A 23,216-nucleotide genomic window follows, 5' to 3' on the forward strand; every position below is an offset into this window, starting at 1 on the left:
AAGAAGTCAAACTCACTTCTTGTCACAAGCCTCACTTTCTACCTTAAAAAATTATAACTCAATAATAGTTCTAAGTAGAGTTCAAACACATGAATTAACTTTCAGAAAGAAAACCTAACTCTAGTTCTTCTTCGATGTTTTGCTCTTGGAACCCTGTCTTGTCTTTTGCTTGAGAAATTCGATTTCAGATTTGCAAAGCCAAGAATCCTTTGTGTGACCTTTTCCTTTTATAGCATTGGTTTTTGAAGACCTAGTTGAGTCCTACAAGAAAAATACAACTTTAATTTTATTGCTTTTCCTTATAAGAGTCCTATTGTGCTGTCTTTTCTTATTTCTGCATTTTTGACTCGTATAAGGATTTATCCAATTTTTCACGTCTGTCTACTGCACCATCCAGCAAGTGAATCTGATTCTCATTTGTCATTATCAAAACCTGCTTGAATGTTGTTAACAAAAGCACTACAATATTTGTTCTTTTGGAACTAAGGGTGTATTTATTATGAAAGGAAAATATTTTCTTAAAAATTAAGTGGATTTTATTTTTACTTTTTAATGTTTGGTAAGTAAGCAAGAAAATATTATCCCAAAATATTTATATGTTATCAATAGTAAATCATTATAGAGCGGGATGGCATGAGGAGTGGGGATTCGAGAGTGGCGGAGGTGAGATGGTCAAAGGGTATGGGTTGAGGGGATTGTGTGGAATGGGTATGAGACAATGAACTTGAAATGCGACTTATTTTTTCTATTTTTATTAGAGATCACTTTTTTCTTTTAAAAAACTTCTTTTCTCTAAAGAAAATATTTTCCTAATATTTTGACCAACAAATTATTAAAAAAATTGAAAATGAGTAAACAACTTGGAGAAAATAAAGAAAAGTTTTTTCTCAAATAATTTGACCAACCAAACATTTTGAGCAATTTCACTAGTAAGTAAAGAAATAAAGAAAAAAGTCAATATAAGCGCAAAAGAGGCAATAAAATTATTTGTTTATAAGTAAAAATAATTAATCTTAATTTTTTCTTTTTTTAATAAAATAATTTATATTCACACAAATATATAAAACTTGATATAAATTACATTTTTTCAAAAAGTGTAGCACGTAACTTGAAACTGTGTAGCTAGTTTATCTATATATGTGTACATGAAAAAGCAGAGTCGTGATCTTCCAGCAATACAAAGTCAACGATGAACTGTTTTTCATGCACCGGTCAATGGAAGAAGACGTCAACGGAGAATGACCGACGGCGACCTGTTTATGCAGGTATCCATTAATCTTTACCCATTACAAGTAATTTTTTCAATTTGGCATGTACATTTTCTAGGAATTGCAGAAAAATTAGAGATAAGAAGAAGAAAACAGTAGTATTAAAGACGATTTGGTGATTCATTCATCATACTCCAAAAAAAAACGTGATTTTTTCTACTAATATAAATAAAAAAATAATTTTAACCTTGTATATACAATATAGTTTTCCGTCAAAAAGGGTTTGGATGATTCCCTTGCTCCCACTTGGCTCCGCCCCTGCTACTATTGCAACCGTAATTGGTAACTGTTTACCCCTTGACTAGAGATGATATAACCTAGATATCTCACCTGTTTTTGAACAAAAAAACATTGAATCTCATCGTCACACAAATCAAAAAGAATTTTCATGTGTTTGGCCCATGAAAAAAATCAGACCCACACGTGAGGAGGCGTGTTGAGAACACAATTAAATAATAAAAGTGTATTTTCTTTAACAACTTAAGCTTTTAAATGAGACGATCACACACTTCAATAGCTGATCACAAGCATGATGTGTGGATTAGGTGGTATTGATCACATAAAGTGCCTTATGCCCTGTAGGAATTGGTTACTTAAGAAACTCAGAGATGGACCTGTGTTGGATGTAAAGGGAAGGAGAGTTATACATAACACAATCGCTAGAAAATGGACTTGGCCAAGACGAGACAACAACTCATTCACTCAAACATTATGAGGCACTTAGTCCGCACACCTGGGACTGGACAGAAAGTGGACAACATAAAATGAGGGACCAACATTGGATAAATAAAGAACTACAATGGGTTTGACTTCGGCAGTATGTTACAAAATGTACCTCAAGTGTAACTCAACCTGTAAAACGAGTTCACGAATTGAGGATTATCCAAAACTATATAAGGAGAATAGGGATCGTTCCTCAAGTAAAGTGGGACACTTAACAAGGATAATGCTTTCTTTGAGGAAGCTGCTCTATTGTCCCCCAACTCTCTAAAAAACTGATGTGTTACTGTCATATAATAAGGTGCTTTAGCAAATGATCTCATTTGATGAAGTTAACTTTTTGGAAAAATAAAAAATAAAAAAGATGAATCTTTGTGCCAGTTTCTTGATATTTCGCTTGGTTATAGTTCATCAGCTGGTTACTCTTGACATATTTGGAAATTTTCCACTTGGTTTTAGTTATATCTTGTAAATTGATGCATGATACATAAGGCTCGGAACTCGTTAAACTTAACAAAGCTGTTAATGATGAATGGTCCACTCATATTACAGTCAAGATTTTTAAATTTGAGGAATTAGCAGCTGGAACGAGCAATTTTCATGAGGATTGTCTTCTTGGAGAGAGAGATTTCGGAAGAGTTTACAAAGGGAAGATCGATTCCAAACAGGTTAATGCTCCTATGGGTTTTCTTACTAATCTTAGTGTTCATATGCAAAATCCCAACAGTAAATGAAAATTCCCCTTTAGTTACAATCTGTTTTCTGATGATCCCCCCCCCCCCCCCTCCCCCCAATATTAACTGCATTTTCTTATTGATCTTTCACTGGAGAAGGTTAACCACTTGCATCATTTTGAGATGAGCTCAGAAGGGCAGGTAACATTATGTGTACTCATAATATAGGGAGTTGCCTCATTTGGTGTTGCATTTTTTGAATAAATAAGCAAAAATATCCTTTGTTTAACAGTTGAAGTCTTCCAATGAGGGGATTCACACACTCCAACATAGTATTAAAGAAGTAGAGTTTGAGTTCAAGTATTGCCACTAACTCTAAACAAACTCATTTCAATGTGTTTTGACTCGGAAGAAAGAATCAAAACTGCATGTCTGGGGTCACATATTGTAGATATGGCTCAATGCTTTTCCCTGAAGTAAATCAAATGTGTCGATGACCAGGATCATTTGATAAAATCAATTAGTTCAGTATGGCATTAAGCTTGATTATAATGCATTTGATGTCCAAGTTATGCCAGAACTGTAGATTGAAACCTTCTATATTATTTGGTGCAGGATGTTGCTATCCGGAAAGTGGATCATGATAGAAGAAGGAATTTTCTTAAAGAGATTTGTATGTTAAGTTGGTTACGCCATCCTAATATTGTAAATCTAGCTGGCTATTGTGATGATGGTGATCAGGTACGATTGTAAATCTAGCTGGCTATTGTGATGATGGTGATCAGAGACGTGTTGTTTATGAAAACGTTCAACTAGGATCATTGAAAGAGCATCTTCATGGTATTTGTTTTCGTAGTTGGTTATGATTTTTTGTTGTTTTCATATGAAGTCTGGAGTTAAAGATTTTTATGCAGATTGATTGGAACACTAGAATGAAAATTGCTTCTGAAGCAGCTAAAGGATTAGAGTATTTACATGACAAAGAACAGCCAACCGTAATACACCGCCGTATAAACTGCTCTAACGTTTTGCTTGGTGAGGGATATCAAGCTAAGCTATCTGGCTTTAGCTTGGCAAAACTGGGGCCTCCAGATGGTAAAACCCATGTATCTGCAATGTTTGTGGGAAATTATGGGTACCAAGCACCAGAGCATGCCACGATATGTGAGGTGTGTTGACAGTGAAATCAGATATTTACAGCTTTGGGGTTGTCCTTTTGGAGATCATTACATGAAGGAAAGCTATCGGTAATCCAAAAGATGGAGAAGAGCCCAGTCTTATTGCATGGGTAACTTTATGTTTTCTCTTTGTATGAATTTCGTTGGCATAATAAACATGTTCTTTAACTTGGCCCCAACTGACATCTATGCCCTCCAACTTTGATATGCACAAGTAATCATTTAAACTTGTATAAAGTTGAACAAGTCAACACACCCATCCTACGTGGCAATTCATGTGAAAGACCATGTAGGACGGGTGTGTCTATTTGTTCAACTTTATACGAGTTTGAGTGTTTACTTGTGCACATCTAAAGTTGGGGGCGTAGATGTCAATTGAAGTTGGTTAAAGGGCATGTTTATGTGTTATACCAATTTCGTTCAGTCTGTCTAATTACACTTCCTTGTACCAAAGTATGGTCTTGTCACAATGCAATGTTTGATGTACTAGCCAATTCATGTAGCATTTGATTTTTTTCCCCTCTTATGCCAGGCAAAACCATTGATCAAAGATCACAAATTCTCAGAAATGGCAGATCCAGCGCTTCAAGTCCATTATCCTGCAACAGGCTTGAAGCAAGCTGTTCTAGTCGCAGGCACGCGTGTCCAAAAGCAACCTCACCCGTGTCCTTCCATGGCAGAGGTAGTGACATCCTTAACTTATATTGCTCAAGGAAAATATGATTCTGATATATTGCTCAAGGAAAATATGATTCTGAAACTAAGGCTGTATATAGCTCAGACTAAATATCTAAACTCTCTCCTGAATGATGGCAACTGCTAAGTGTAGCTGAAAATTAAATATTGAACTACAATATCAAAATGGTGCTTGTGCCACTCGCGGACTCTGTGCATCTCAAATGCTTAGTTATACTGGTGGAAGGTAGCAGGTACCTTGAAGAATAAGTCGAGGTGCACGGAAGCTTCTCCTTTAATTGTAAAAATTTCACGGCGTGTCCTATTTAGATCGCCCCATTTAAGTGATACCCAATTTATGTTTTTTTTTTGCATGAATACTCAATATTAGATTACTTGCAGGTGAAGAATATATTTCTTTTTCACTTCTGCATTTAGACACATATGACTGAAACGTTAGCCAATCTTAACACGTTTTTCAATTATGTGTGGCATATATGAAAAAATTGAAAGTGTTAAACTGAATTTGTTAAATTTATGTTATATTGATAAATTAATGATTGAAATTCGTTCTTTATGATACATGCAACTTATATTCAAATTTGAGCTTATTTGAAGTAGATTTGTGTGGTTGAAACTCACATTTCTGAAATTCCAGCCCATTGTTACATATAATTCAGTCATGCATGTGTACATTTGAAAAAAATAGAATGGTATTAAATGATTTCGTTAGATTTATGTGTTTGATAAATTGATGATTATATTTTGTTCTTTATGATATTTATGAAACTTATGTTTCGAATGTGAGTTTATTTTGGGCGGGCTTTCCTATGCTAATCCCGCTGCGGCCGTCCCATCTCATCTTATATGTGAAAGAATCTCAAAAATCAACTCTTGAGATCAACAGAGAATTATGAGAAATAATATTTCATTAAGTACTTAGCTTGATACACACACAAAACATAATTTTCTAATACATGAGAATTGAAATGCTATAACGGTCTTAAGATTCAATTTACACAGATAACAAACAAACTAGAACCATTTTATTTATGTATTACTAATGCATAATCCTTCAAGTCCTTGACATGAATGGAGCACAGAGCACCACTTATTCGTATGGATCGAGCGTTTTATTCAGTTTTACGCCTGCAATGAACAGATGGAGAAGAATTAGCATAGAATGTTCAAACTAAGCAAAATTAAAATATCAAGTTCTTCACATATGAGTAACTACCAAATTTTTTTTCTTATAATTGTCCACCACTTCCTTGGGATCAGCTTTTGTCTGAATGTAGCCATCAAGCTTGTTCACTTCCTGCAGGGCAATTGTACAGCACAACGAATCGATCAAATAATCAGTCAACTATGCTTCAATCCTAAACTAGTTCGGCAATCATAAAGCCACCAGGTACCTTCATGACACAATTTTAAGGCAAGTAAAGTTTAACACAGAGTAGTCATTCATACCTCTATCCATTTTGCTAGTTTTGGCCTTCCAGATGTGATATCATAATTAAACACCTCTTTCAAGAGGATTTGGAACCTTTCAATGAAGGGAGCATATGCTATGTCGGCCTAATGCACCACAATTTCAACTTCAATATGATGAAATTTCAAAATTCGGAAAGCTAAAGCTACCATCTTACAGTATACACCATTGAGAGAGAAATACCTCAACAAAGTATAAATATAACTGACCTGACTGAATTGTCCTAGGAGGAAAGGTCCGTCATCAAATTTCTCGAGAGCTTTTTCTAAGTAGTCAAATTGAGGTCCTGGTGCAGGTGTGTGAACTATTGTTAATTCCTCGTGGAATACATAATAAAGTTCAAAACACAAATGCTCAAGAATCTTACCAGTATGCTTCTCAATATCTCCTTTAAAGTTACCATATACTTCTGTCAGGAACGTTTCGCTGTAAGCTATCAACTCTTCAGCAAACTTCTGTTTTTTAGGGTCCTAAACCATTTTACATGATCACCTCAAATTTAAAACTTCTCTGTTTTTCTTCTTCTATGCATTGGTGCCAGTTCAGGGAGGGTTGAAAAGTAAGAATAATCAGTTTAGGCCAAGAATGAGTTTTGCAGCTTACATCAGGTAGAAGAGATGGCCCCTCAAAGTTGCTGTCGATATATTTAATCAGATCGAGACTTTCTCCAATCACTTTGTTGTTGTGTTCCAGAGAGGGCACCTATGGAAAATACATAACCAGACACAAGGAATATGCGCGCTCTTCAATTTTCAATCTAATATTTGGGGAGTGGAAAGCTTTAAAACCCCCTCATTCATGTATCAGGTTCAGCAGAAAATCTCTAATTTGAAGGAAAAGGATTAGTTTTTAAGAGTCGCAAGCACGCTTCATCTTATTTTGGAGTTCTCTAGCATTTATAATTTGGCATATATCACGACGCTTAGAGTCGGATTCAGGATTTTAAGTTTATGAGTTTTGGATCACAACCATTTTTGCTTACTGCATTCCGAATAGATTTTTCGTACGTACTAAGTGAATTTCTCAACACAAATAAACAGTTTGAGTCAACGTTACTGAGTTCTGTAGAAGTAACTTAAATGAAAGTTCCGTCCCTGACGACACTAGGTCAGTTCCACTTATTTTTCACAATATAAGGCTTAATTAAGGCCTTCACTTTGTTATAACATGACAACTACCAAAAAGTTCAGCTATGTTATATATATATATATACTGGATTGATAGAAGATAAACTTTGTGCTCCTATAAGAAATTACCTTATTTTGAGGGTAAACTTTTTCCTTGTACCAAGCAGGCCTGTTCTGAAGATTAATTGGAACTAATTTGATCTTATCTTGCAAACCCTGCAATTGTCAATAACATCAAAGTTTATTTATGACCATTATTCATCTAAATAAATTCACAGATTCTAAGTACTATATATACTCTACATGCAAAATTAAAAAAAAATACGGAATGAATTTGCAGTTAATTCAGGAACCTTGGCATTTCTGGTAATCCATGCACGCTGAGCAAAAGGGCAAATATAACTGATATACAACCTTCAAAACAAGAAAAAATAAATACACAGTTCACAATCTATCAATTAAGAAAAATACTCCCTCCGTCTCATTTTATGTGTAGGTGTTGGTATTTGGGGAATCAAATTATTTTTCCTTTTGACTATTATTTTCTCAAATTTTTAAGAATATTTTGAATTAGCTATATTGATTTGTACTCCCTCTGTCCTAAAATACTTGTTACATTTGCTTCTCGAGAGTCAAACTACATAAACTTTGACCAATATTTCAAAATGTATTTTTTTCACTATATTAATATGTGAAAAATTACAACTTATAGTATTTTTTATATAATTTTTAAATATTTTAATTTTAATTTTAAAATATAAATTAATCTAATCTAATTTAACCTACAAAATTAATCAAATTGACTCTAAAAAAATGAAACATGACAACTATTTCTAAACGATTTGTGTAGTTTTTAAATGTTTTTTTATCCTCATACTCTAAATTCCCATCACATAAATTAAGACGGACGGAGAGATTAACAAACAAAAAATAACACAACACAGCGAGCAAGAGAAAGGGTAATTATTAACCTTGTAGTTCCATCAAACAGGGGCGGAGGTTGGGACGTAGAATCGAGAGATGCAGGACGAATTTCTTGTACACTTCTGTAAAAAACAAAGTAAAGTGCAAAATCAATCTTACCAATATCTTATACGGATACTTAATTAATAGTTATTATTCCAAAAAATTATATTTTTTTTTGTGATAATAACCTATTAGCTGAATAACGATATGATAAATCAACTCCGCCATGTGTACACTTAAAAAAACAAAAAAACAAGAAACAGAGACTTACGAAGTAGCCATTAAAGATGACAATTTTTGGTGTGAAATTTGATCATCAAATGTGAAGGGAACTGGTCCTTTTATAGCATGATGAGCCTGACCAAATTTAGTAAAGTGGGACAAGGTGCGTCATCGCTGACAGATATACAAACAAAATTGTTTTCTTTCGACTCTTTTATCACTATTTCAATTTGAATATTCTCGAAGAGAGTAGATATGATCATATTGTAGCTTGCTAGGTTGCCTAAAGTCAAACGCATTCATAATTTCATAGGTTCATACGAGAAATTAACATTTCCTGACCTTTGTAATAAAATGAATAGAAGAAAAATAGTATTTTCAGATTTTTGTGTAAAAATGAGAATTTCGGGTAAAAAGACCATAAAATTATAGAAATAGTTTATAAAGTGCTTTTTAATTTTGTTTCAATTGACATTTATGTACTTTAATTTTGAATGTGCATAAGTAGATACTTAAACTTGTATAAAATTGAACAAGTAGATACATGCATCCTACATAACAATTCACATCCTACGTGCAATATGTCAGGTAGGACGCACGTGACTACTTGTTCAATTTTATACAAATTTATATGTGTACTTTTGCCCACAAAAAGATTGGAGGACACAAATATCAGCTGAAGCCAAGTTAAATGACACATTTGTGTATTATGTCATTTAGAAAGTCATGAAATTTATGATTAAAGTTGCATTCGTTGTTGAAATGATTGTAAGGGAATGGATGTGGACTGAGTGTAGGCTATGTACAGCTGTAGTAAGGGAATGAATGTGGACTGAATGTAGGCTATGTACAGCTGGGACAAATTATGTTACAACAGTTGAGGTGATTATAAATAGAGTTGATAGAATATATTTTTTCCCTTCTAAATCCATTCATTGTAAACGTCAAATAATCACATCAATACAAAGCAGCCAGTTAGATTACTCTCTTAGTTCCTTCTAGTTCTCAAAACTCCATCTGAAATGGTGAAGTTTAACATTCGCCTTGATTTGATATAAGTATATTATTAATTTATTTAAATCGGGTATCTAATTAATGATTCGAGAATTATTTCAAATTATAGGCTACACTCAATAAGGTTTTTGTTGAGTTGAATAATTTTGCACAAGGTTCTTTTGTACTGATCGATACCATCTTAGTGGTGATCAAGTTTCCTTTTATTAATTCAAAAAAAAAGGGATCCGGTCAAATTCACTGTCTATGTTAGAGAAAACGTGAAAATATAAAAAACAATAAAGAACAACAATATTTAATGTGGTTCGGATTAGAATGATACTACGTCCACTAGAGAACAACTGTCTTTATATTAACAAAGAAAAGGGAGAGATACCAAATACAACTAAGAAAATTGTTCTATCAATTCTCTACTCTTCTAATGTATTTTGCAAATTTCTTAGAATATGAGAAGACAAGATAGAAATATTTTTGAGGTGTGTTTCAAATAAATCAAGAGCTATCTATTTATAGAAATAAATTCTTGCTCTTGATGTCATTCATGACATCACATTTTGTCAAGATGTCAAAGTTTACCAAACTTTCACCTACCAAGTTTACCAAACTTTCTCCTAACTTTCACCTACTAAGTTGCTACATTAAGACTATCTAGAATCTTGTCAATTTTATCAAATCTACCCCTCGACAAGATTCTCCATTTTCAACTTTCTTTCAGCAACTTTTGATTGTGTCTTCAACCTCAAATATTTTAATCTCCACCATGATTTGCGTTCCGAGCATGTGTATGAACAACTCCGGCCAAAACTTCTAAGCTTACTAGGCAATCCCGTTGTAAGAAGCAAGAAGAATCAAACCTTTGTTGAACACACTAGCTCCACTTAGCAGTTGTTCTCCCAAAGTTTGCATCAGTTGATGCATACTCCTGCCAAGTCCTTGCAGTGTGCAAACTTGGCAAGCGGGACTATCTTGGTCAGCATGTTTGCAACGTTATCGTCTGTGATAACCTTCTCGACCTTGATAGCTCCCTCTTCAATGACATCTCAAATGAAATGGAATCTGACATCAATATGTTTGGTGCGCTCATGAAATCTTTGATTTTTAATCAAATGAATAGCACTTTGACTATCACATCTTAGAGTTGATTCCAACTAAAACCAAACTCAATTCTGCCACCAAACCTTTCAACGAGATAGCTTCTTTCACTGCCTCTATTGCTGCTATATATTCTGCCTCTATTGTTGACAAAGCGACAATCGATTGTAAAGTCGATTTCCAACTAACGGCACTACCAACGAGAGTAAAGATGTATCCAATTGTGGACCTTCTTCTATCAAGATCCCCTGCATAGTTAGAATTCACATAACCGAAAATTGAAATACCTTCACTTTTTTAAAAGGTTAGGCCAACATCAGAAGCTTCTTTGAGATATCTCAATATCCACTTGACAGCTTCCTAATGCCTTTTTCCTAGATTGGCCATGTACCTGCTTATCACACTAACAGATTGAGTAATATCTAGACGTGTGCACACGATAGCATACATAATGCTACAAACTGTGCTAGTATAAGGAACTTTTGATATATGCTCCATCTCATCCGCAGACTTGAGGCATTTGGAACTCTAAAAGCTTAAAATGAGAAGCTAACGATATACTTACAGGCTTTCTCATTTGCATATTGAATCTCTCAAGAACCTTTTCGATATACCTCTTCTGAGAAAGATGTACAACATCATCTTCTCTTGAAATCTCCATTCCAAGAATTTTCTTTGTATCTCCCAAATCCCTCATGTCGAATTCCTTGCTCAACAGTTTCTTCAAAATATTTATCTCTGCGATGTTGTTAGCAGCAATAAGCATATCATAAACATACAACAGTAAATAAATCATAGAGTTACTAGACATTTTTTTGTGATACACACAACTATCAAATGCACTTCTCGAGAATCCATGTGTAGTCATGAATGCATCAAACTTTTTTTTACCACTGTCTAAGGGATTGCTTCAAACCATACAAAGACTTTTTCAGTTGACATACATGATCTTCTTTTCCCTCAGCTAGGAAACCTTCAGGCTGTTCCATATAGATTGTCTCTTCTAGATCACCATGTAAGAAAACAGTTTTGACCCCAAGCTGTTGAAGCTCCAAATTAAATTGTGCAACCAATGCTAGTAGCATGCGAATTAAGCTATGTTTTACGATGGGAGAGAAGATCTCATTATAGTTAATTCCCTCATTCTGATTGAAACCCTTTGCAACCAACCTCGCCTTGAACCTAGCATCTTCCACTTTTGAAATACTTCTTTCTTTCTGTAGATCCATTTGCATCCAACTGTCTTCTTCCCCTTTGGCCTTTCAACTAAGAACCATGTCTCATTTTTGTGAAGAGACTCCATGTCTTCCATCATGGCTAACTGCCATTGTGCAGCAACTTTGCAAGAAATTGCTTCAACATACGAAGAGGGCTTGAGGTCTTTAATTTTTTCTTTTGGACCTACGAACGCGTATGCAATCAGATTTTCTTTATAAGATGTTTCAGTTTCCGTATCTACCTTTTGTACCTTCCCTTCGCAATTGTGTATGATTCATTGAAAGTATGTTCTTCAAGATCTGCATCTTTTAACTCATCAACTTGAGTCTCTTGATCTTTTTCCTTGGTATGCTCCACCGGTAGCTCCACCTGCTCGTTGTTCTTGTTTCTTGATAACTCCACAGAAACTTTATGAAGATCAAGTATAAAGAATTCATCAAAGGTAACATCTTTAATAACTACAAATTTGATTAAATATAAACACCAAAGTTTGTACCCTATTACTTAATCTACATACCCTACAAATATAGTCTTTTTAGTACTTGGTTCAAGCTGTCCTTCATTAACATGATAATAAGCGAGACACCTAAGTATTCATAGGTATGAATAGTTAGAGAGTTCATTTGACCATACCTCATTCAGAGTCTTAAAGTCAATCGCTAATGCTGAAGATCGATTGACAATATGAGAAGCAGTGTGAACTGCTTCAGCCCAAAATACTTTGGACATTTTGGCTTGTAAGAGCATACAACAAGCCTTCTCAAGAAGAGTTTTGTTCATTCTCTCAGCAACTCCATTCTACTGTAGTGTGTATCTGACCATCTTATGTCTTGCGATCCCATGAACCTTGTAGAAATTATTGAACTCTTCACTACAAAACTCCAAGCCATTTATCTGTGTGAAGATACTTAATTTTTCTCTCCATTTGATTCTCAACCAAAATCTTCCATTCTTTAAATGCTTCAAAATCATCACTTTTGCCTTCAATAAACGCACCCAAACTTTTCATAAAAAATCATCAATAAATGTGAGAAGATATCTCTTTTTTCCCTTCGATGGAAGCTGAGAGGGACCCCATAAATCTAAATGGATGTAGTCTATCACTCCTCCCGTTTTGTGCTTGTCAGTGCTGAAACTGACCTTCTTCTGCTTCCCTAGGACGCAATGCTCACAAAATTCAAGTGTTTTGATCTTCTCACTGTTCAAAAGATTGCATTTTCTCAACATCTCCAGTCCTCGTGTGCTCATATGGCCTAGTCTCATGTGCCATAATCTTGCCTTGTCATCATCAAATAACTGTTGCACTGTAGATGCACTAACAGAGCTAATAATTGTGTTTCCTACTAGTGTGTACAGGCCATCCTCCAGCTTGGCCTTCAGCATGGCTAAAGAACCTTTAGCCACCTTTATTGTACCCCCCTCGTTCATGTACTTGTAGCCTTAATTATCTAGAGTACTCAGGGATATCAAATTCTTCTTCAGATTAGGAACATGACAGACTTTTGTAATAGTCCTCACGATTCCATCATGGCAGCACATCTGAATTGAACCAATGCCAACTATTTTACAAGTTGCATTATTGACCATTACTACAGTTCCTCCACTTTTCTCATAGTTGCGGAATCAATCTCTTCGGAATGTCATATGCAGAGTACAATCAGAGTCTAACACCCATTTGTTGTCGTAGACTCCACTATTTCATGATATTGTTAGTACATATTCATCATCAAAATTATGTACCTACTCAACAATGGATGCACTCGTCGTTTCTTTAGACTTTGACATAGGATAATCTCGTTCAAAGTGTCCCTTCTTGTGACAACCCTAACACTCCGCATTCTTCTTATTCACACGAGATTTTGATCTGGGCTTTGCTTTGCTCCTTCCCTGTTGGCTAGTACAATGTTTTACAAAGAGCCCACTAGCTTCATCATCTTTGTCTCCTTCAAAATGCCTCCGTACATCACAAGAGTCAAGTACTTGTCGCACTTACTCAAGAGTGATAGGCATCTTGCTATACATCATTGAATTCTTAATATCACGATATTTTGAAGTCAATGAAAATAGAAAAACACATGCAAGTGTCTCCTCATCCTTCTTAATTCCGACAATCTGTAAGTCCATCACAAGTTTATTAAATACATCTAGATGGTCTTGCAATAAAGTACCTGACTCCATCTTAATTGTGTGAAGATACCGTTGTAACAACATCCTTGTTGTAACCAATCGGTCCTGGTAAAGCCCTTCCAGCCTATACCATAATTGTTTAGCCACCTCCTCGGTATTTGTACTCATTTCACAAAGCACATTAGGTGCAATGGATAGTTGGATTACACTCAATGCATCTTCTTCAATCTTTGCCTTGTCGGAAATTGATGTGTTATCGGGGTACTTTCCATTAATAGCGTGGATTGAATTTTCCCTCCGCAGTAACGCCATCATCTGGATTTTCCAGATATTGAAGTTGTTGTGCCCACTAAATCTATCAATTTCAAACTTCATGGAACTCATTTTTACTTGTTCTTCCTTTTCTACTACAAAGTATTTGGAAATATATAAAATCAAAGTAATTCTTTTCTGATGTGGAAGTTCAGACTGTGATGCAACCATTATGCATACTCAGACAGAACCTTGGCTCTGATACCAATCGTTAGCAGAAACGTAAAAATATAAAGAATAAGGAAGAATAACAATATTTAATGTGATTCGGATCAGAATCATCCTACGTCCACCAGAGAACAACTGACTTTATATTAACAAAGAAAGAGGAAAGATCTCAAATATAACTAAGAGAATTGCTCTATCAATTCTCTACTCTTCTAATATATTTTGCTGATTCCTTAGAATATGAGAAGACAAGAGATAAATGTTTTTGAGGTGTGTTTCAAATGAATCAAGAGCTACCTATTTATAGGAACAATTCTTGCTCTTGATGTCATCCATGACATCACATTTTGTCAAGATGTCAAAGTTTATCAAACTTTCACCTAACTTTCATCTACCAAGTTGATATATTAAGACTATCTAAAATCTTGTCAATTTTAACAGTTTACTCTGCAGTTTGCAATTGCACGATGCAACAAGATGCCTTATAAATTGTTTGTATCTACGTTTTTCTTTGGTTACTCTGGAAGTAACCATCAATTCAAAACAATTAAGGAAACGACATATTTCAATTCTAAAACTAGAAGGAAATGAAAGAAGACTAAGACATTGAGGCCTCACAAAGAGAAGCTATGCCATCTTCTTTTGTGTCTATTAGTTACGGAGTTCAGATGAATCCATGTTTTTTCTTAGACTCTTTATTTGTATTAGAAAATCGAACCTTGTAACTAAACGAGCTACAAATTTGGAGGCAATTTCATAACTCATAAATGAACTTCAAATTCTGGTTCCGTCTCTGCCAAGTGGATTGACTCATGATGAAGTGTCATTTGGAAGATGTTGGAACTACATTTTTGGAGAGGAGGGAGTGCCACCTCTAATAGAGAGAATTGAACTGCGAGAAGAACTTCTATTCATGGAATATGGATCAATGAACACAACTACAACTGTGATATCATCATGGAAATGTCTTCTTACACCTCGATCGATCTTTTTTAGGTCCGAATATCGCATTTCTCTTTTCTTTGCTGCTACATGTAGAGCAGCTTTGATAATTCTTCTAGCAATTCCCTGCTAAGAGTAAAGAGGAGTATATGTTAACAATCTCATTCAAAAGCTGTGTAATTAGTGATGATCCTTGATGTAGAAATTTATGTTGCTCTGACTCTTCAAAAATGTTGTTAGGTGCATGTTGGATCCTCTGAAAGTAACATATTTTTAGAGGATCCAACACTAGTTCGACAGCATTTTGGAGAGTCCGAGCAACATAGGTAAAAATAGTATGGTAAAAACTGATCAAGAAGTAGTTTCTTCCTTTCATTCTTAGGAAAATGGATATCGCTACGTAATCCTGTCTTAAAGTAAGTAGACTATGAAGCACTTTTTATAAGTTCAAACATAAGATTTGAGTGTGCTCGATGTTTACACAGATATGAAGAAATCACCTAGTTTTTTTGTCCGAGTTAGATTGAACTTTGATCTCCTATAATTTTTGTCCAATTTCATTGTCCACTAGTCCACGACCTTGAGTGCATCATCATCATTATCACTTTATCATGATTGGCAATATTATTGGAATTAATTCAGTTTGGTTTTCAGATGTTGGACTTTTGCAGTGCAAAAACACCAGAGAAATCAACTGTGTAAATTAACAGAAAAGGTCATTACTATTAGAGATTATTGAAAGCTTACATTTCTAGGATGATTGTGGACAATATCAACAGCCTCCTGGTTGCTTATATGGTCCCATAGACCATCCGAAGCAAATATGACGAATTGATCCTTGGAAATGAGTTTGTGAACAGATATTGATGGCTCCGCGCTGAGGATTGGTTCCGAGAAGGGCTCTGGCAATCTAAATCTTGCCAATAATGGTGCCTGGTTGAACTCCGACTTCTTAAGATATGCATCACCAATGGACCTTGAAACCTATAAATAAAGAACATCACTATCACTGAAATGCCTTTGAAGATAAATTACATCAACAATTCTTAGATATATTTCAATTCCATTTGGCTCGGGGCATTAGGGACCCTACTCCTGCCAATATAAACATATGATTGAGCTAGCTGACATTGCCCGTGTTATTGAGAGTTTTCAATAAATTGATGCAGAAATACATTGCATACAGAATCATCAACCATTAACAAGTTATTCTAATGTTGGTGGATTTGATCAGGGAGATGGAGAAATAGTACTTCTAACTGTTCTATGGTAAGGAATGAAAAATACGAAAATAAAGAGTAGACAAGCAAAGAATTGATGAGACTATATATTTATCAACACATACCTGTATAATACCTTTCACACGCCAAACGTTGTGTTTGAGTACCACAATCCGTGAATCCTGAGGATGCAATGACCTAAGCTCATCTCTCACGGATTCGATACTAGCATTATGCTCTGTTGACAATTGAATAGCTGCTACACTCTTTGCAGCTTTATCTACTCTGCCTAGTACTGCACGCGAATCTCCAACATTGGCGGTATATAGGAGTCCACTACATATTACACCAGCCAAGCAACATGATCCTACTGTTGCAATCTGTGGCTTCTCATTCCATTGTCTCTTTACAAGTGACAGAAACTCCTCTTCAGTTTTCAAGAAGGCTTTTCTTATGGCATCAGCAGAAATTTCTTGATGCTCTGATGCAAATTCTGAAAATGAGAATAAGGTATCAAATACAAATAACTTTGGAGAATAATACGTTGAGAGTTGGATTCAAGATTTAGACATGTAAGGTAGGGGTAAGGTATGCGTATACTCTACCTCCCCAGACATCACTTATGGGTATGTTGTTGTTGTCGGATTCAACATGTAAGGTTCTTACCACTAAACTTATTATACTTCTAACATTACAAATTCAGATCTAATATTTGTTTTTGAAATTTTAGTATGTTGTTCATCGAAAATACTGGGTTCGGATGAACCTGGTACCAAAATACTGCATCCGTCCCTGAATATGTTATATAACAAAGGCACATTTGCCTTGAACAGAAAAGTTGGTCGAGAAAATTGAACTCTGAAATTAGGTCTAGACAATGGGGGCAGTGCCATTTTAGACTTCATGACAAAATCAATGTAACATATTGGATACATAACATCTCCTTTTGAATAAAATCAATCAAATTCACACAATTCATTTAAGAAAGCATTTTGAACTTACAAGGACAGTCAATATGAGAATAAAACATCATGCATTCGAATTAAAAACATTACGTATACATACTCTTGAGATTCGAGAACAAAGCATTGTTTATAAACCGCGATGTCTCTGGTCCTCCATGTCCATCATAGACACCAACAAATGTTCCATGAGGTCCTAATTTTACACTACTCAATAGCCCTGATTCGAGCTGACTCTGATCTTCCATCAAATTATTCGCTTGTATAACTGCCATTGAAAATTCTCCATTTGCATGAATTCCCAAATCCTTATACCACATTAATCCTTTAAACCTACCATTCGGATCACCTCCTCGTCGACTACCATCCCCTTTAACAGAAGGCCTCCAACACAATGTAACCATGTTTTTTTCTCATGCAATTAGTACTATCTATATATGAATATGGGGGTTTTAAAATAATGTCTAGCAATTTAGAATATTTATTTTCATTCAACAAAGTTACTCAATTTCTATGATCTGTCGTGGAGGATTCATATAGCTGACTCCAATTAATCTTCTCATTGATTGACAAGCACCACAAGGCCTATAGAAAACATGAATATGTAGCAAAATTCCAAAGAAATGAAATAAACCAAATGTGTATGGGCAGAATTGAAGAAAAAAGATTTTATGTGAGTTCAAAGAAGTGGTCCTTATATGAATGTGTCAATTTTAAACAACAGCCTTAGCTGTAAAAACCCATAAAAAGATACGATTGTGACAGAGTTTGTTCAATTTTTTGATCAAAAGAGGGAATGGGAAACAAAAAAAACAAAATTGAAATTTGGAAGTTCTTTCCCAAATGATCTGTTTGGTTTGGTGTTAGATGAGATCTCAAATTGTATGACACTATCTTTTTATTTTTATTTTTTTGGTATATATAATACATGGTGAACCTCCATAATTATCTCTATTTGAGTGTCTCTATGCTTCTTTGTTGTTATATTTTTGATATTTTTTTAGTTATTGTGGTTGTGGTCATGGTTCTTTCTAGGGTCTTATATCACAAGGCTAATATTACATTTTTAGTTCCTTTTTCATCAAGTTATAATCATTTACGCGTATTTACGAAATTAAAGGATCTAAGAGAAATTGTATAAGCACGCGTATTGATATTTTGCTTATAAATTATGTTAATATATAGATTCCTTAACTGAAAGAGAGAAGAATTTGTCATGAAACTAATAGATCCCACAAAAATTAAGTCACTCCTAAGTATTTATTATTCTGAGATATGCCAAAAATATTATCGTGAACTTTTCCAGCAACTAAGTTTAGCATTATGCAAATTCTTTTAATTAACAATTTTTTTTGTTATTTAATATTAAAAAACTTGTTAGTTGAAATATGTTTCTTTTCAATTGAATCTGCTAGAAGCAGTGTTCACTTCTAATAATGGAGAATGAAATTTGAATGCGAGGCATAATCAGAGTTTTGATCACCTCAATATAAGATTGATTTTTTTTTTTATAGATCTAACTACAATTTGGCTTTGAAAAATGTGAAGATAATTAAGTTTCGGCTTCTTTCCGTTGGTAAATGAGAAGAAGAGAAGATCATGTATCCTCACACCTTCCTTACATTTTTTGTTTTAGCAAGCATGCACTAGTGTCCAAGAGTTTTAATATTCTTTTCTTCGGGAGCTTTTTATAGCAAGTAATGAAATTATGCAGGAAAATTTTTGTCGATAGTCACGTGAACTGCACATGTTTTTGTAGGTTCCCTTAGTTTTTTGATAATATCTAACAGGAGGATGAAAATTGTTAACTTTCAAATACTTGAAGGATGTTTTGTGCCAAAAAAAATATTTTAAGGATATAGTTTAAATTTGAGGTATAGTTTAAGGATGTTTTTTAGCCAAAAACTCAAATTAATTGAAAAAGAATTATTAGAAAAAAATTATTATAAAATAATTGTATCTAAGAATTCAAAAGAATAATTTTCAAATACAAATATTATATGAAACTCCATTTATTAATTACGAACAAATTTTTCTTAGCTTTAGGTAATCAATTTTATCAAGTCGCTCTGGCTACTTTCTTTTTTTCCTTTTTTGGTTTTTTTGCATACGTGAAAGGAAGGTGTTTGGTATGACCAATGTAATTTTTGAAGAAAATATTTCTCATATGGAAGCCATATTTCCTAACAACTATCATAACTTTTAATATCAAGTGTGCTGTTATCAATGTCCAATAGTACCAATTTTGTTTTGTTGTTTTGTTTTGTTGTTTTATAAATACTTTTGGCTTACCAACTAAATATGACAAATTATACTTTAATAAACATCTTTGACAGTAGGACTAGAAAATTGACCTTTAACTAGTGATAGAAAGTTGATCACCAAATAATGCCCTTTACCACAAGATTATCACATGGCATCAACCTCAGTTTGCTTAAACATAATATAATATTATCACGCTATAGTGCGTTATATCTCAGTCAAAAGGAAATTAAATCAATAGAATGAACGATAGATTAAAAAAAAAAACTTGAGGATAAATCAACAAAGGCACAAACAATTCAAAATTTTAAATATCCCAACAGTTCATCTCAATGCTTCATTATCTTTATTACTGGGCAAGAGAAGTCTGCTAAAAAAGAAAAATCCATTGAACAACTTATACATAATGCAAAAAAAAAAGTTTAGAATATATACATATAATAAGATCACGATCAGTTTGAAATCACTAATTATAAATACTGATTAGCCTCGTGGTACTCTAAATCAAGACGAATAAGATTTGTTATATATCTAAGTTAGCCAACTTTAATCGTACCGCGTCCTCTCTCCATTTGTGTTTGAAGTTTCTCTTTAGCATGCCTCAGTGCATTAAGAACTTCTCTCACAGTAGCATCAAGAACAATTGGATCAATTGTTTGTTTTGGTTTTGGCAAATCTATAGGAACTAATGCCAAAGAGTTATTGACATTGTCTTCTTTAAGATCCTTTTCATCTTCTTCATTTTTCCCTTCCTCTTGGACTGAAGATTTTGAGCTAGAATAATAGATAAAAAGTCATCACATAGTACTAAATTAAAGAACTAAAGAAAAATGACCAAATTTGCCCCTATACTATTGAAAAAGGTTTAAATTTGCCTTAGATTATACTATCCGAACAAAAAGGTAATAGATGTTAGGCCTAAGGGTCCAAATATACCCCTTCCCAAGGGCGCTAGATGCGTCCCACGTGGCATAGTGAAAAAGTGTCTCTAACTCAATTATTTTTTCATTTCATTTGGATCAAATTTACTCTTCTACTCTTTGATTTGGAGCAATTTTACCCTTCTACTATTTAAATAACATATTTTTTCTAATTTAAAACTAAATTAACCTTAGATTTCTCATGAAAATACAAAACTTTTTTGCACGTTATTCGATAGGGGTATTTTTGGACCTTTAAATAATATTAGATAGTATAACAGAGGGCAAATCTAAAACGTTTTTTTGAACATATAAATTGAAATTTCTTTAGTGTAAGATTTTCAATGTTTTGAGTTTAGACAGTTTACATACCTATTGGCATCTGAATTTGAGAATTCAAGCCCCTTAGAATTGTTGTCATCATCTTTGCTAAAAATAGTCATTTGCATAGCATTTTTCACAAACTCTTGAGAATTGCTGCTGCTAGTTGGAGTTGTGGATGTAACAGATGAAATTTCACTTTTATCAAACAAGCTTGAGTACTCTGATTCATCTGAAACATGACAAATGTTCATGGATTCAAGCTTCTTCATAAAATATTTTAGCTTTTTCTCAGCTTTGTTTCTTGATTTGGATTCTTCTTTCAACTTTGTCTCCAGTTCAATCAGCTGTAAATAATTTCAAAGATTAAGGAAATCACTTACTAGTGCAAAAATAAAAATAAAAAGTTGGGAACTTTATTTCAAAATGGAAAAGAAAACAATTCCCTTTATGTCTTATAACCTAGGTATGTTACTCGGACGCTTAAAAAGATAGTATAGTAATGTCATTATAGGCAAATAAATATAAAATGAGAGATATATAAAAGAAATTGATTTATCATCTATAAGATCTGTAAGTTCCGCAATTCCAAAAAGGAATTTATATAAAAATATAAAGACATAACTATCGATTACTTAAAACAAAAGAGGAGTGAATAGGGCTTCCGGATCATCAACACCCTCCTGCATCAAAGCCCCAGATCCTCCCCCTCACCCCACCCCACCCCACTCTCCGTCTATAAAAAAAGGCTAGTGATCTGTGAATGAGAACTCGTTTTGCTTGTTGGCTAGCTCAAAAGCTAGTTTTGACTCTTTAATCGTCCAGAAATAAATGTGTGATTATATAAGGTGAGGCATAGTGGGTGTTTATTGGATTCTTCAAAAGCTATGCATTTTCAAACAATCAGACATGAATGAAACAACATATTTGAAGAATCCGAACAATGTAGCTTATAATTAAATAAATCTAATCATAAGAAAGCAGTAGAATTTCTGCACAAAATGTCCAAAACATTTTCACTCAAAAACAAGAAAACAGAAACAAAACAAAACAGAAAACCTTGTTTCCCATAAGCTCTGCATCCTCTTTTGCTTTTCTTGAAGCTGCTCTTTCTGCAATTAATCTTCCTCTTAGACACTCCACTGTCCTCAAACCATCTTCATTTTCCATTTTCTTCTCACTGGAAAAAAAGAAGAAGAAGAAGAAAAACACTCATGTCACAAAATGTGTTAAGCAAACGCTCTAAAAAGAAGGGGTTGGTAGCTAGCCGAGTATCCAAGATTTGAACTTTATAAGTTTCGGTGAATTCTAAATTAAACTAAATTTCTAACAGCTATACCAGGATTTAAGCTAAAATTACTGAATTCAATTGAACCCGACCACTGATAGCTCTAGGTGATGGAGATAAAAGTAGATACCTCCATTTTCCTTCAGCATTTTCTTCAGCTATCATCTTTTATTTGGCCCTTAAATAAAGAAAGTAATTCTATATAGTGTTGATGCCCTTTAATCAGGGGACTCACCCTCAAAAACTTTTTTTAATTTTTAATTTTCTTTACATTGTAAGGTATTTTAGGAGTGTAAAAAATTTGCACAATCCTTTTTATTTATATAAGGAAAAACAAAGTAGGTAGGAAGAATTTGAATTACTTTTAGATACACAACTGTGGAGTGTTTGCCCCACACTATAAATGGCCTTTTCTGTTACTTCACTTCAAAGTTGCAGCTGTCCTACTGTCATTACACTTCAACTTCTCAATATATTAACTAGACATTTGACCACAGATTTTTTTTTCTTTTTTTTTTTAGAGTTAAATTTTGAAAAATAGAATTTTGGAATTCAACTTAAAGTTGAATGTCAACTTATATTAATGATCAAATACAATTTTAATTTTTAAATATTATTTTTTATTTTGAAAACAAAAATTACTTTTTCAAATTTTACTATGAAACATGGCCTAACACCCACTAAGTTCCAATTTACATTATTCAAATGAAAAAAGAAAAAAAAAAGGTGAAAAGTAATATATATGTTGAAGAAATTTCTAACCATCTAAATTGTTTTCCATGACTGGCCGGTAAGTGCATAACGTTATTGGGTTAAAGTTAGTCCAAAATACTCTTAATATTATTCACTTCAAACTTTCAAATTAAGCTTGAAAATTTTCTTCAAAAGATATTACAGTATTAAAAATATTATTACATCTAATATGTAACTTCTTTTTTTCATTTCAGAGATTAATATGGGACGTCACATAACAATTTCTAATCAAATTAAGTTTCGACATGATCTATCACCTGATCGACAGGGACAGAGCTAGTGTACAAATTATCGA

General features: G+C 33.8%; 3 protein-coding genes and 1 pseudogene across 3 annotated transcripts; 1 reads left to right on the forward strand and 3 right to left on the reverse strand.

The window, feature by feature from the left end:
- The first annotated feature begins 1,146 nt into the window (after nucleotides 1-1,146).
- LOC129875497 (probable serine/threonine-protein kinase PBL7) lies at nucleotides 1,147-5,002 on the forward strand (annotated as a pseudogene).
- Nucleotides 5,003-5,426: 424 nt separating this feature from the next.
- LOC129877512 (glutathione S-transferase L3) lies at nucleotides 5,427-8,528 on the reverse strand. The gene is made up of 10 exons (XM_055953025.1): nucleotides 8,372-8,528; nucleotides 8,106-8,180; nucleotides 7,488-7,548; nucleotides 7,264-7,350; nucleotides 6,611-6,709; nucleotides 6,375-6,477; nucleotides 6,217-6,293; nucleotides 5,986-6,093; nucleotides 5,753-5,833; nucleotides 5,427-5,664 (listed from the first exon to the last, which is right to left on the reverse strand). Exons 1-10 carry the CDS (start codon nucleotides 8,380-8,382, stop codon nucleotides 5,659-5,661), a joined length of 708 nt encoding a protein of 235 aa, XP_055809000.1. The 5' UTR covers nucleotides 8,383-8,528; the 3' UTR covers nucleotides 5,427-5,658.
- Nucleotides 8,529-15,021: 6,493 nt separating this feature from the next.
- LOC129877047 (probable protein phosphatase 2C 38) lies at nucleotides 15,022-17,919 on the reverse strand. Its single transcript, XM_055952525.1, has 4 exons — nucleotides 17,481-17,919; nucleotides 16,541-16,908; nucleotides 15,943-16,179; nucleotides 15,022-15,321 (listed from the first exon to the last, which is right to left on the reverse strand). The coding sequence occupies exons 1-4, from the start codon at nucleotides 17,779-17,781 to the stop codon at nucleotides 15,097-15,099; spliced, it is 1,131 nt and encodes a 376-aa protein (XP_055808500.1). The 5' UTR covers nucleotides 17,782-17,919; the 3' UTR covers nucleotides 15,022-15,096.
- A 2,043-nt stretch (nucleotides 17,920-19,962) lies between these two features.
- LOC129876533 (uncharacterized) lies at nucleotides 19,963-22,541 on the reverse strand. Its single transcript, XM_055951990.1, has 4 exons — nucleotides 22,299-22,541; nucleotides 21,940-22,060; nucleotides 20,932-21,227; nucleotides 19,963-20,413 (listed from the first exon to the last, which is right to left on the reverse strand). The coding sequence occupies exons 1-4, from the start codon at nucleotides 22,331-22,333 to the stop codon at nucleotides 20,176-20,178; spliced, it is 690 nt and encodes a 229-aa protein (XP_055807965.1). The 5' UTR covers nucleotides 22,334-22,541; the 3' UTR covers nucleotides 19,963-20,175.
- Nucleotides 22,542-23,216: the final 675 nt, after the last annotated feature.

This window comes from Solanum dulcamara, chromosome 12, assembly GCF_947179165.1.
Source record: "Solanum dulcamara chromosome 12, daSolDulc1.2, whole genome shotgun sequence".
Lineage (NCBI taxonomy): Eukaryota > Viridiplantae > Streptophyta > Magnoliopsida > Solanales > Solanaceae > Solanum > Solanum dulcamara.

What these genes read in the sequence shown, in the direction of transcription:
- LOC129876533 (XM_055951990.1), bottom strand. Translation starts at nt 22,333, where the DNA reads ATGATAGCTGAAGAAAATGCTGAAGGAAAATGGAG. An exon ending in CAGAGCTTATGGGAAACAAG is followed by an intron (nt 21,228 to 21,939) that starts GTTTTCTGTTTT and finishes AATTATTTACAG; the next exon opens with CTGATTGAACTGGAGACAAA. An exon ending in TCAAATTCAGATGCCAATAG is followed by an intron (nt 20,414 to 20,931) that starts GTATGTAAACTG and finishes CTATTATTCTAG; the next exon opens with CTCAAAATCTTCAGTCCAAG.
- LOC129877047 (XM_055952525.1), bottom strand. Translation starts at nt 17,781, where the DNA reads ATGGTTACATTGTGTTGGAGGCCTTCTGTTAAAGGGGATGGTAGTCGA. An exon ending in TTTGTTCTCGAATCTCAAGA is followed by an intron (nt 16,909 to 17,480) that starts GTATGTATACGT and finishes TCTCATTTTCAG; the next exon opens with AATTTGCATCAGAGCATCAA. An exon ending in TCCACAATCATCCTAGAAAT is followed by an intron (nt 15,322 to 15,942) that starts GTAAGCTTTCAA and finishes TACTCTTAGCAG; the next exon opens with GGAATTGCTAGAAGAATTAT.
- LOC129877512 (XM_055953025.1), bottom strand. An exon ending in AAGTTTACCCTCAAAATAAG is followed by an intron (nt 6,710 to 7,263) that starts GTAATTTCTTAT and finishes TATTTTCCATAG; the next exon opens with GTGCCCTCTCTGGAACACAA. An exon ending in GGCCATCTCTTCTACCTGAT is followed by an intron (nt 6,478 to 6,610) that starts GTAAGCTGCAAA and finishes AAAATGGTTTAG; the next exon opens with GACCCTAAAAAACAGAAGTT.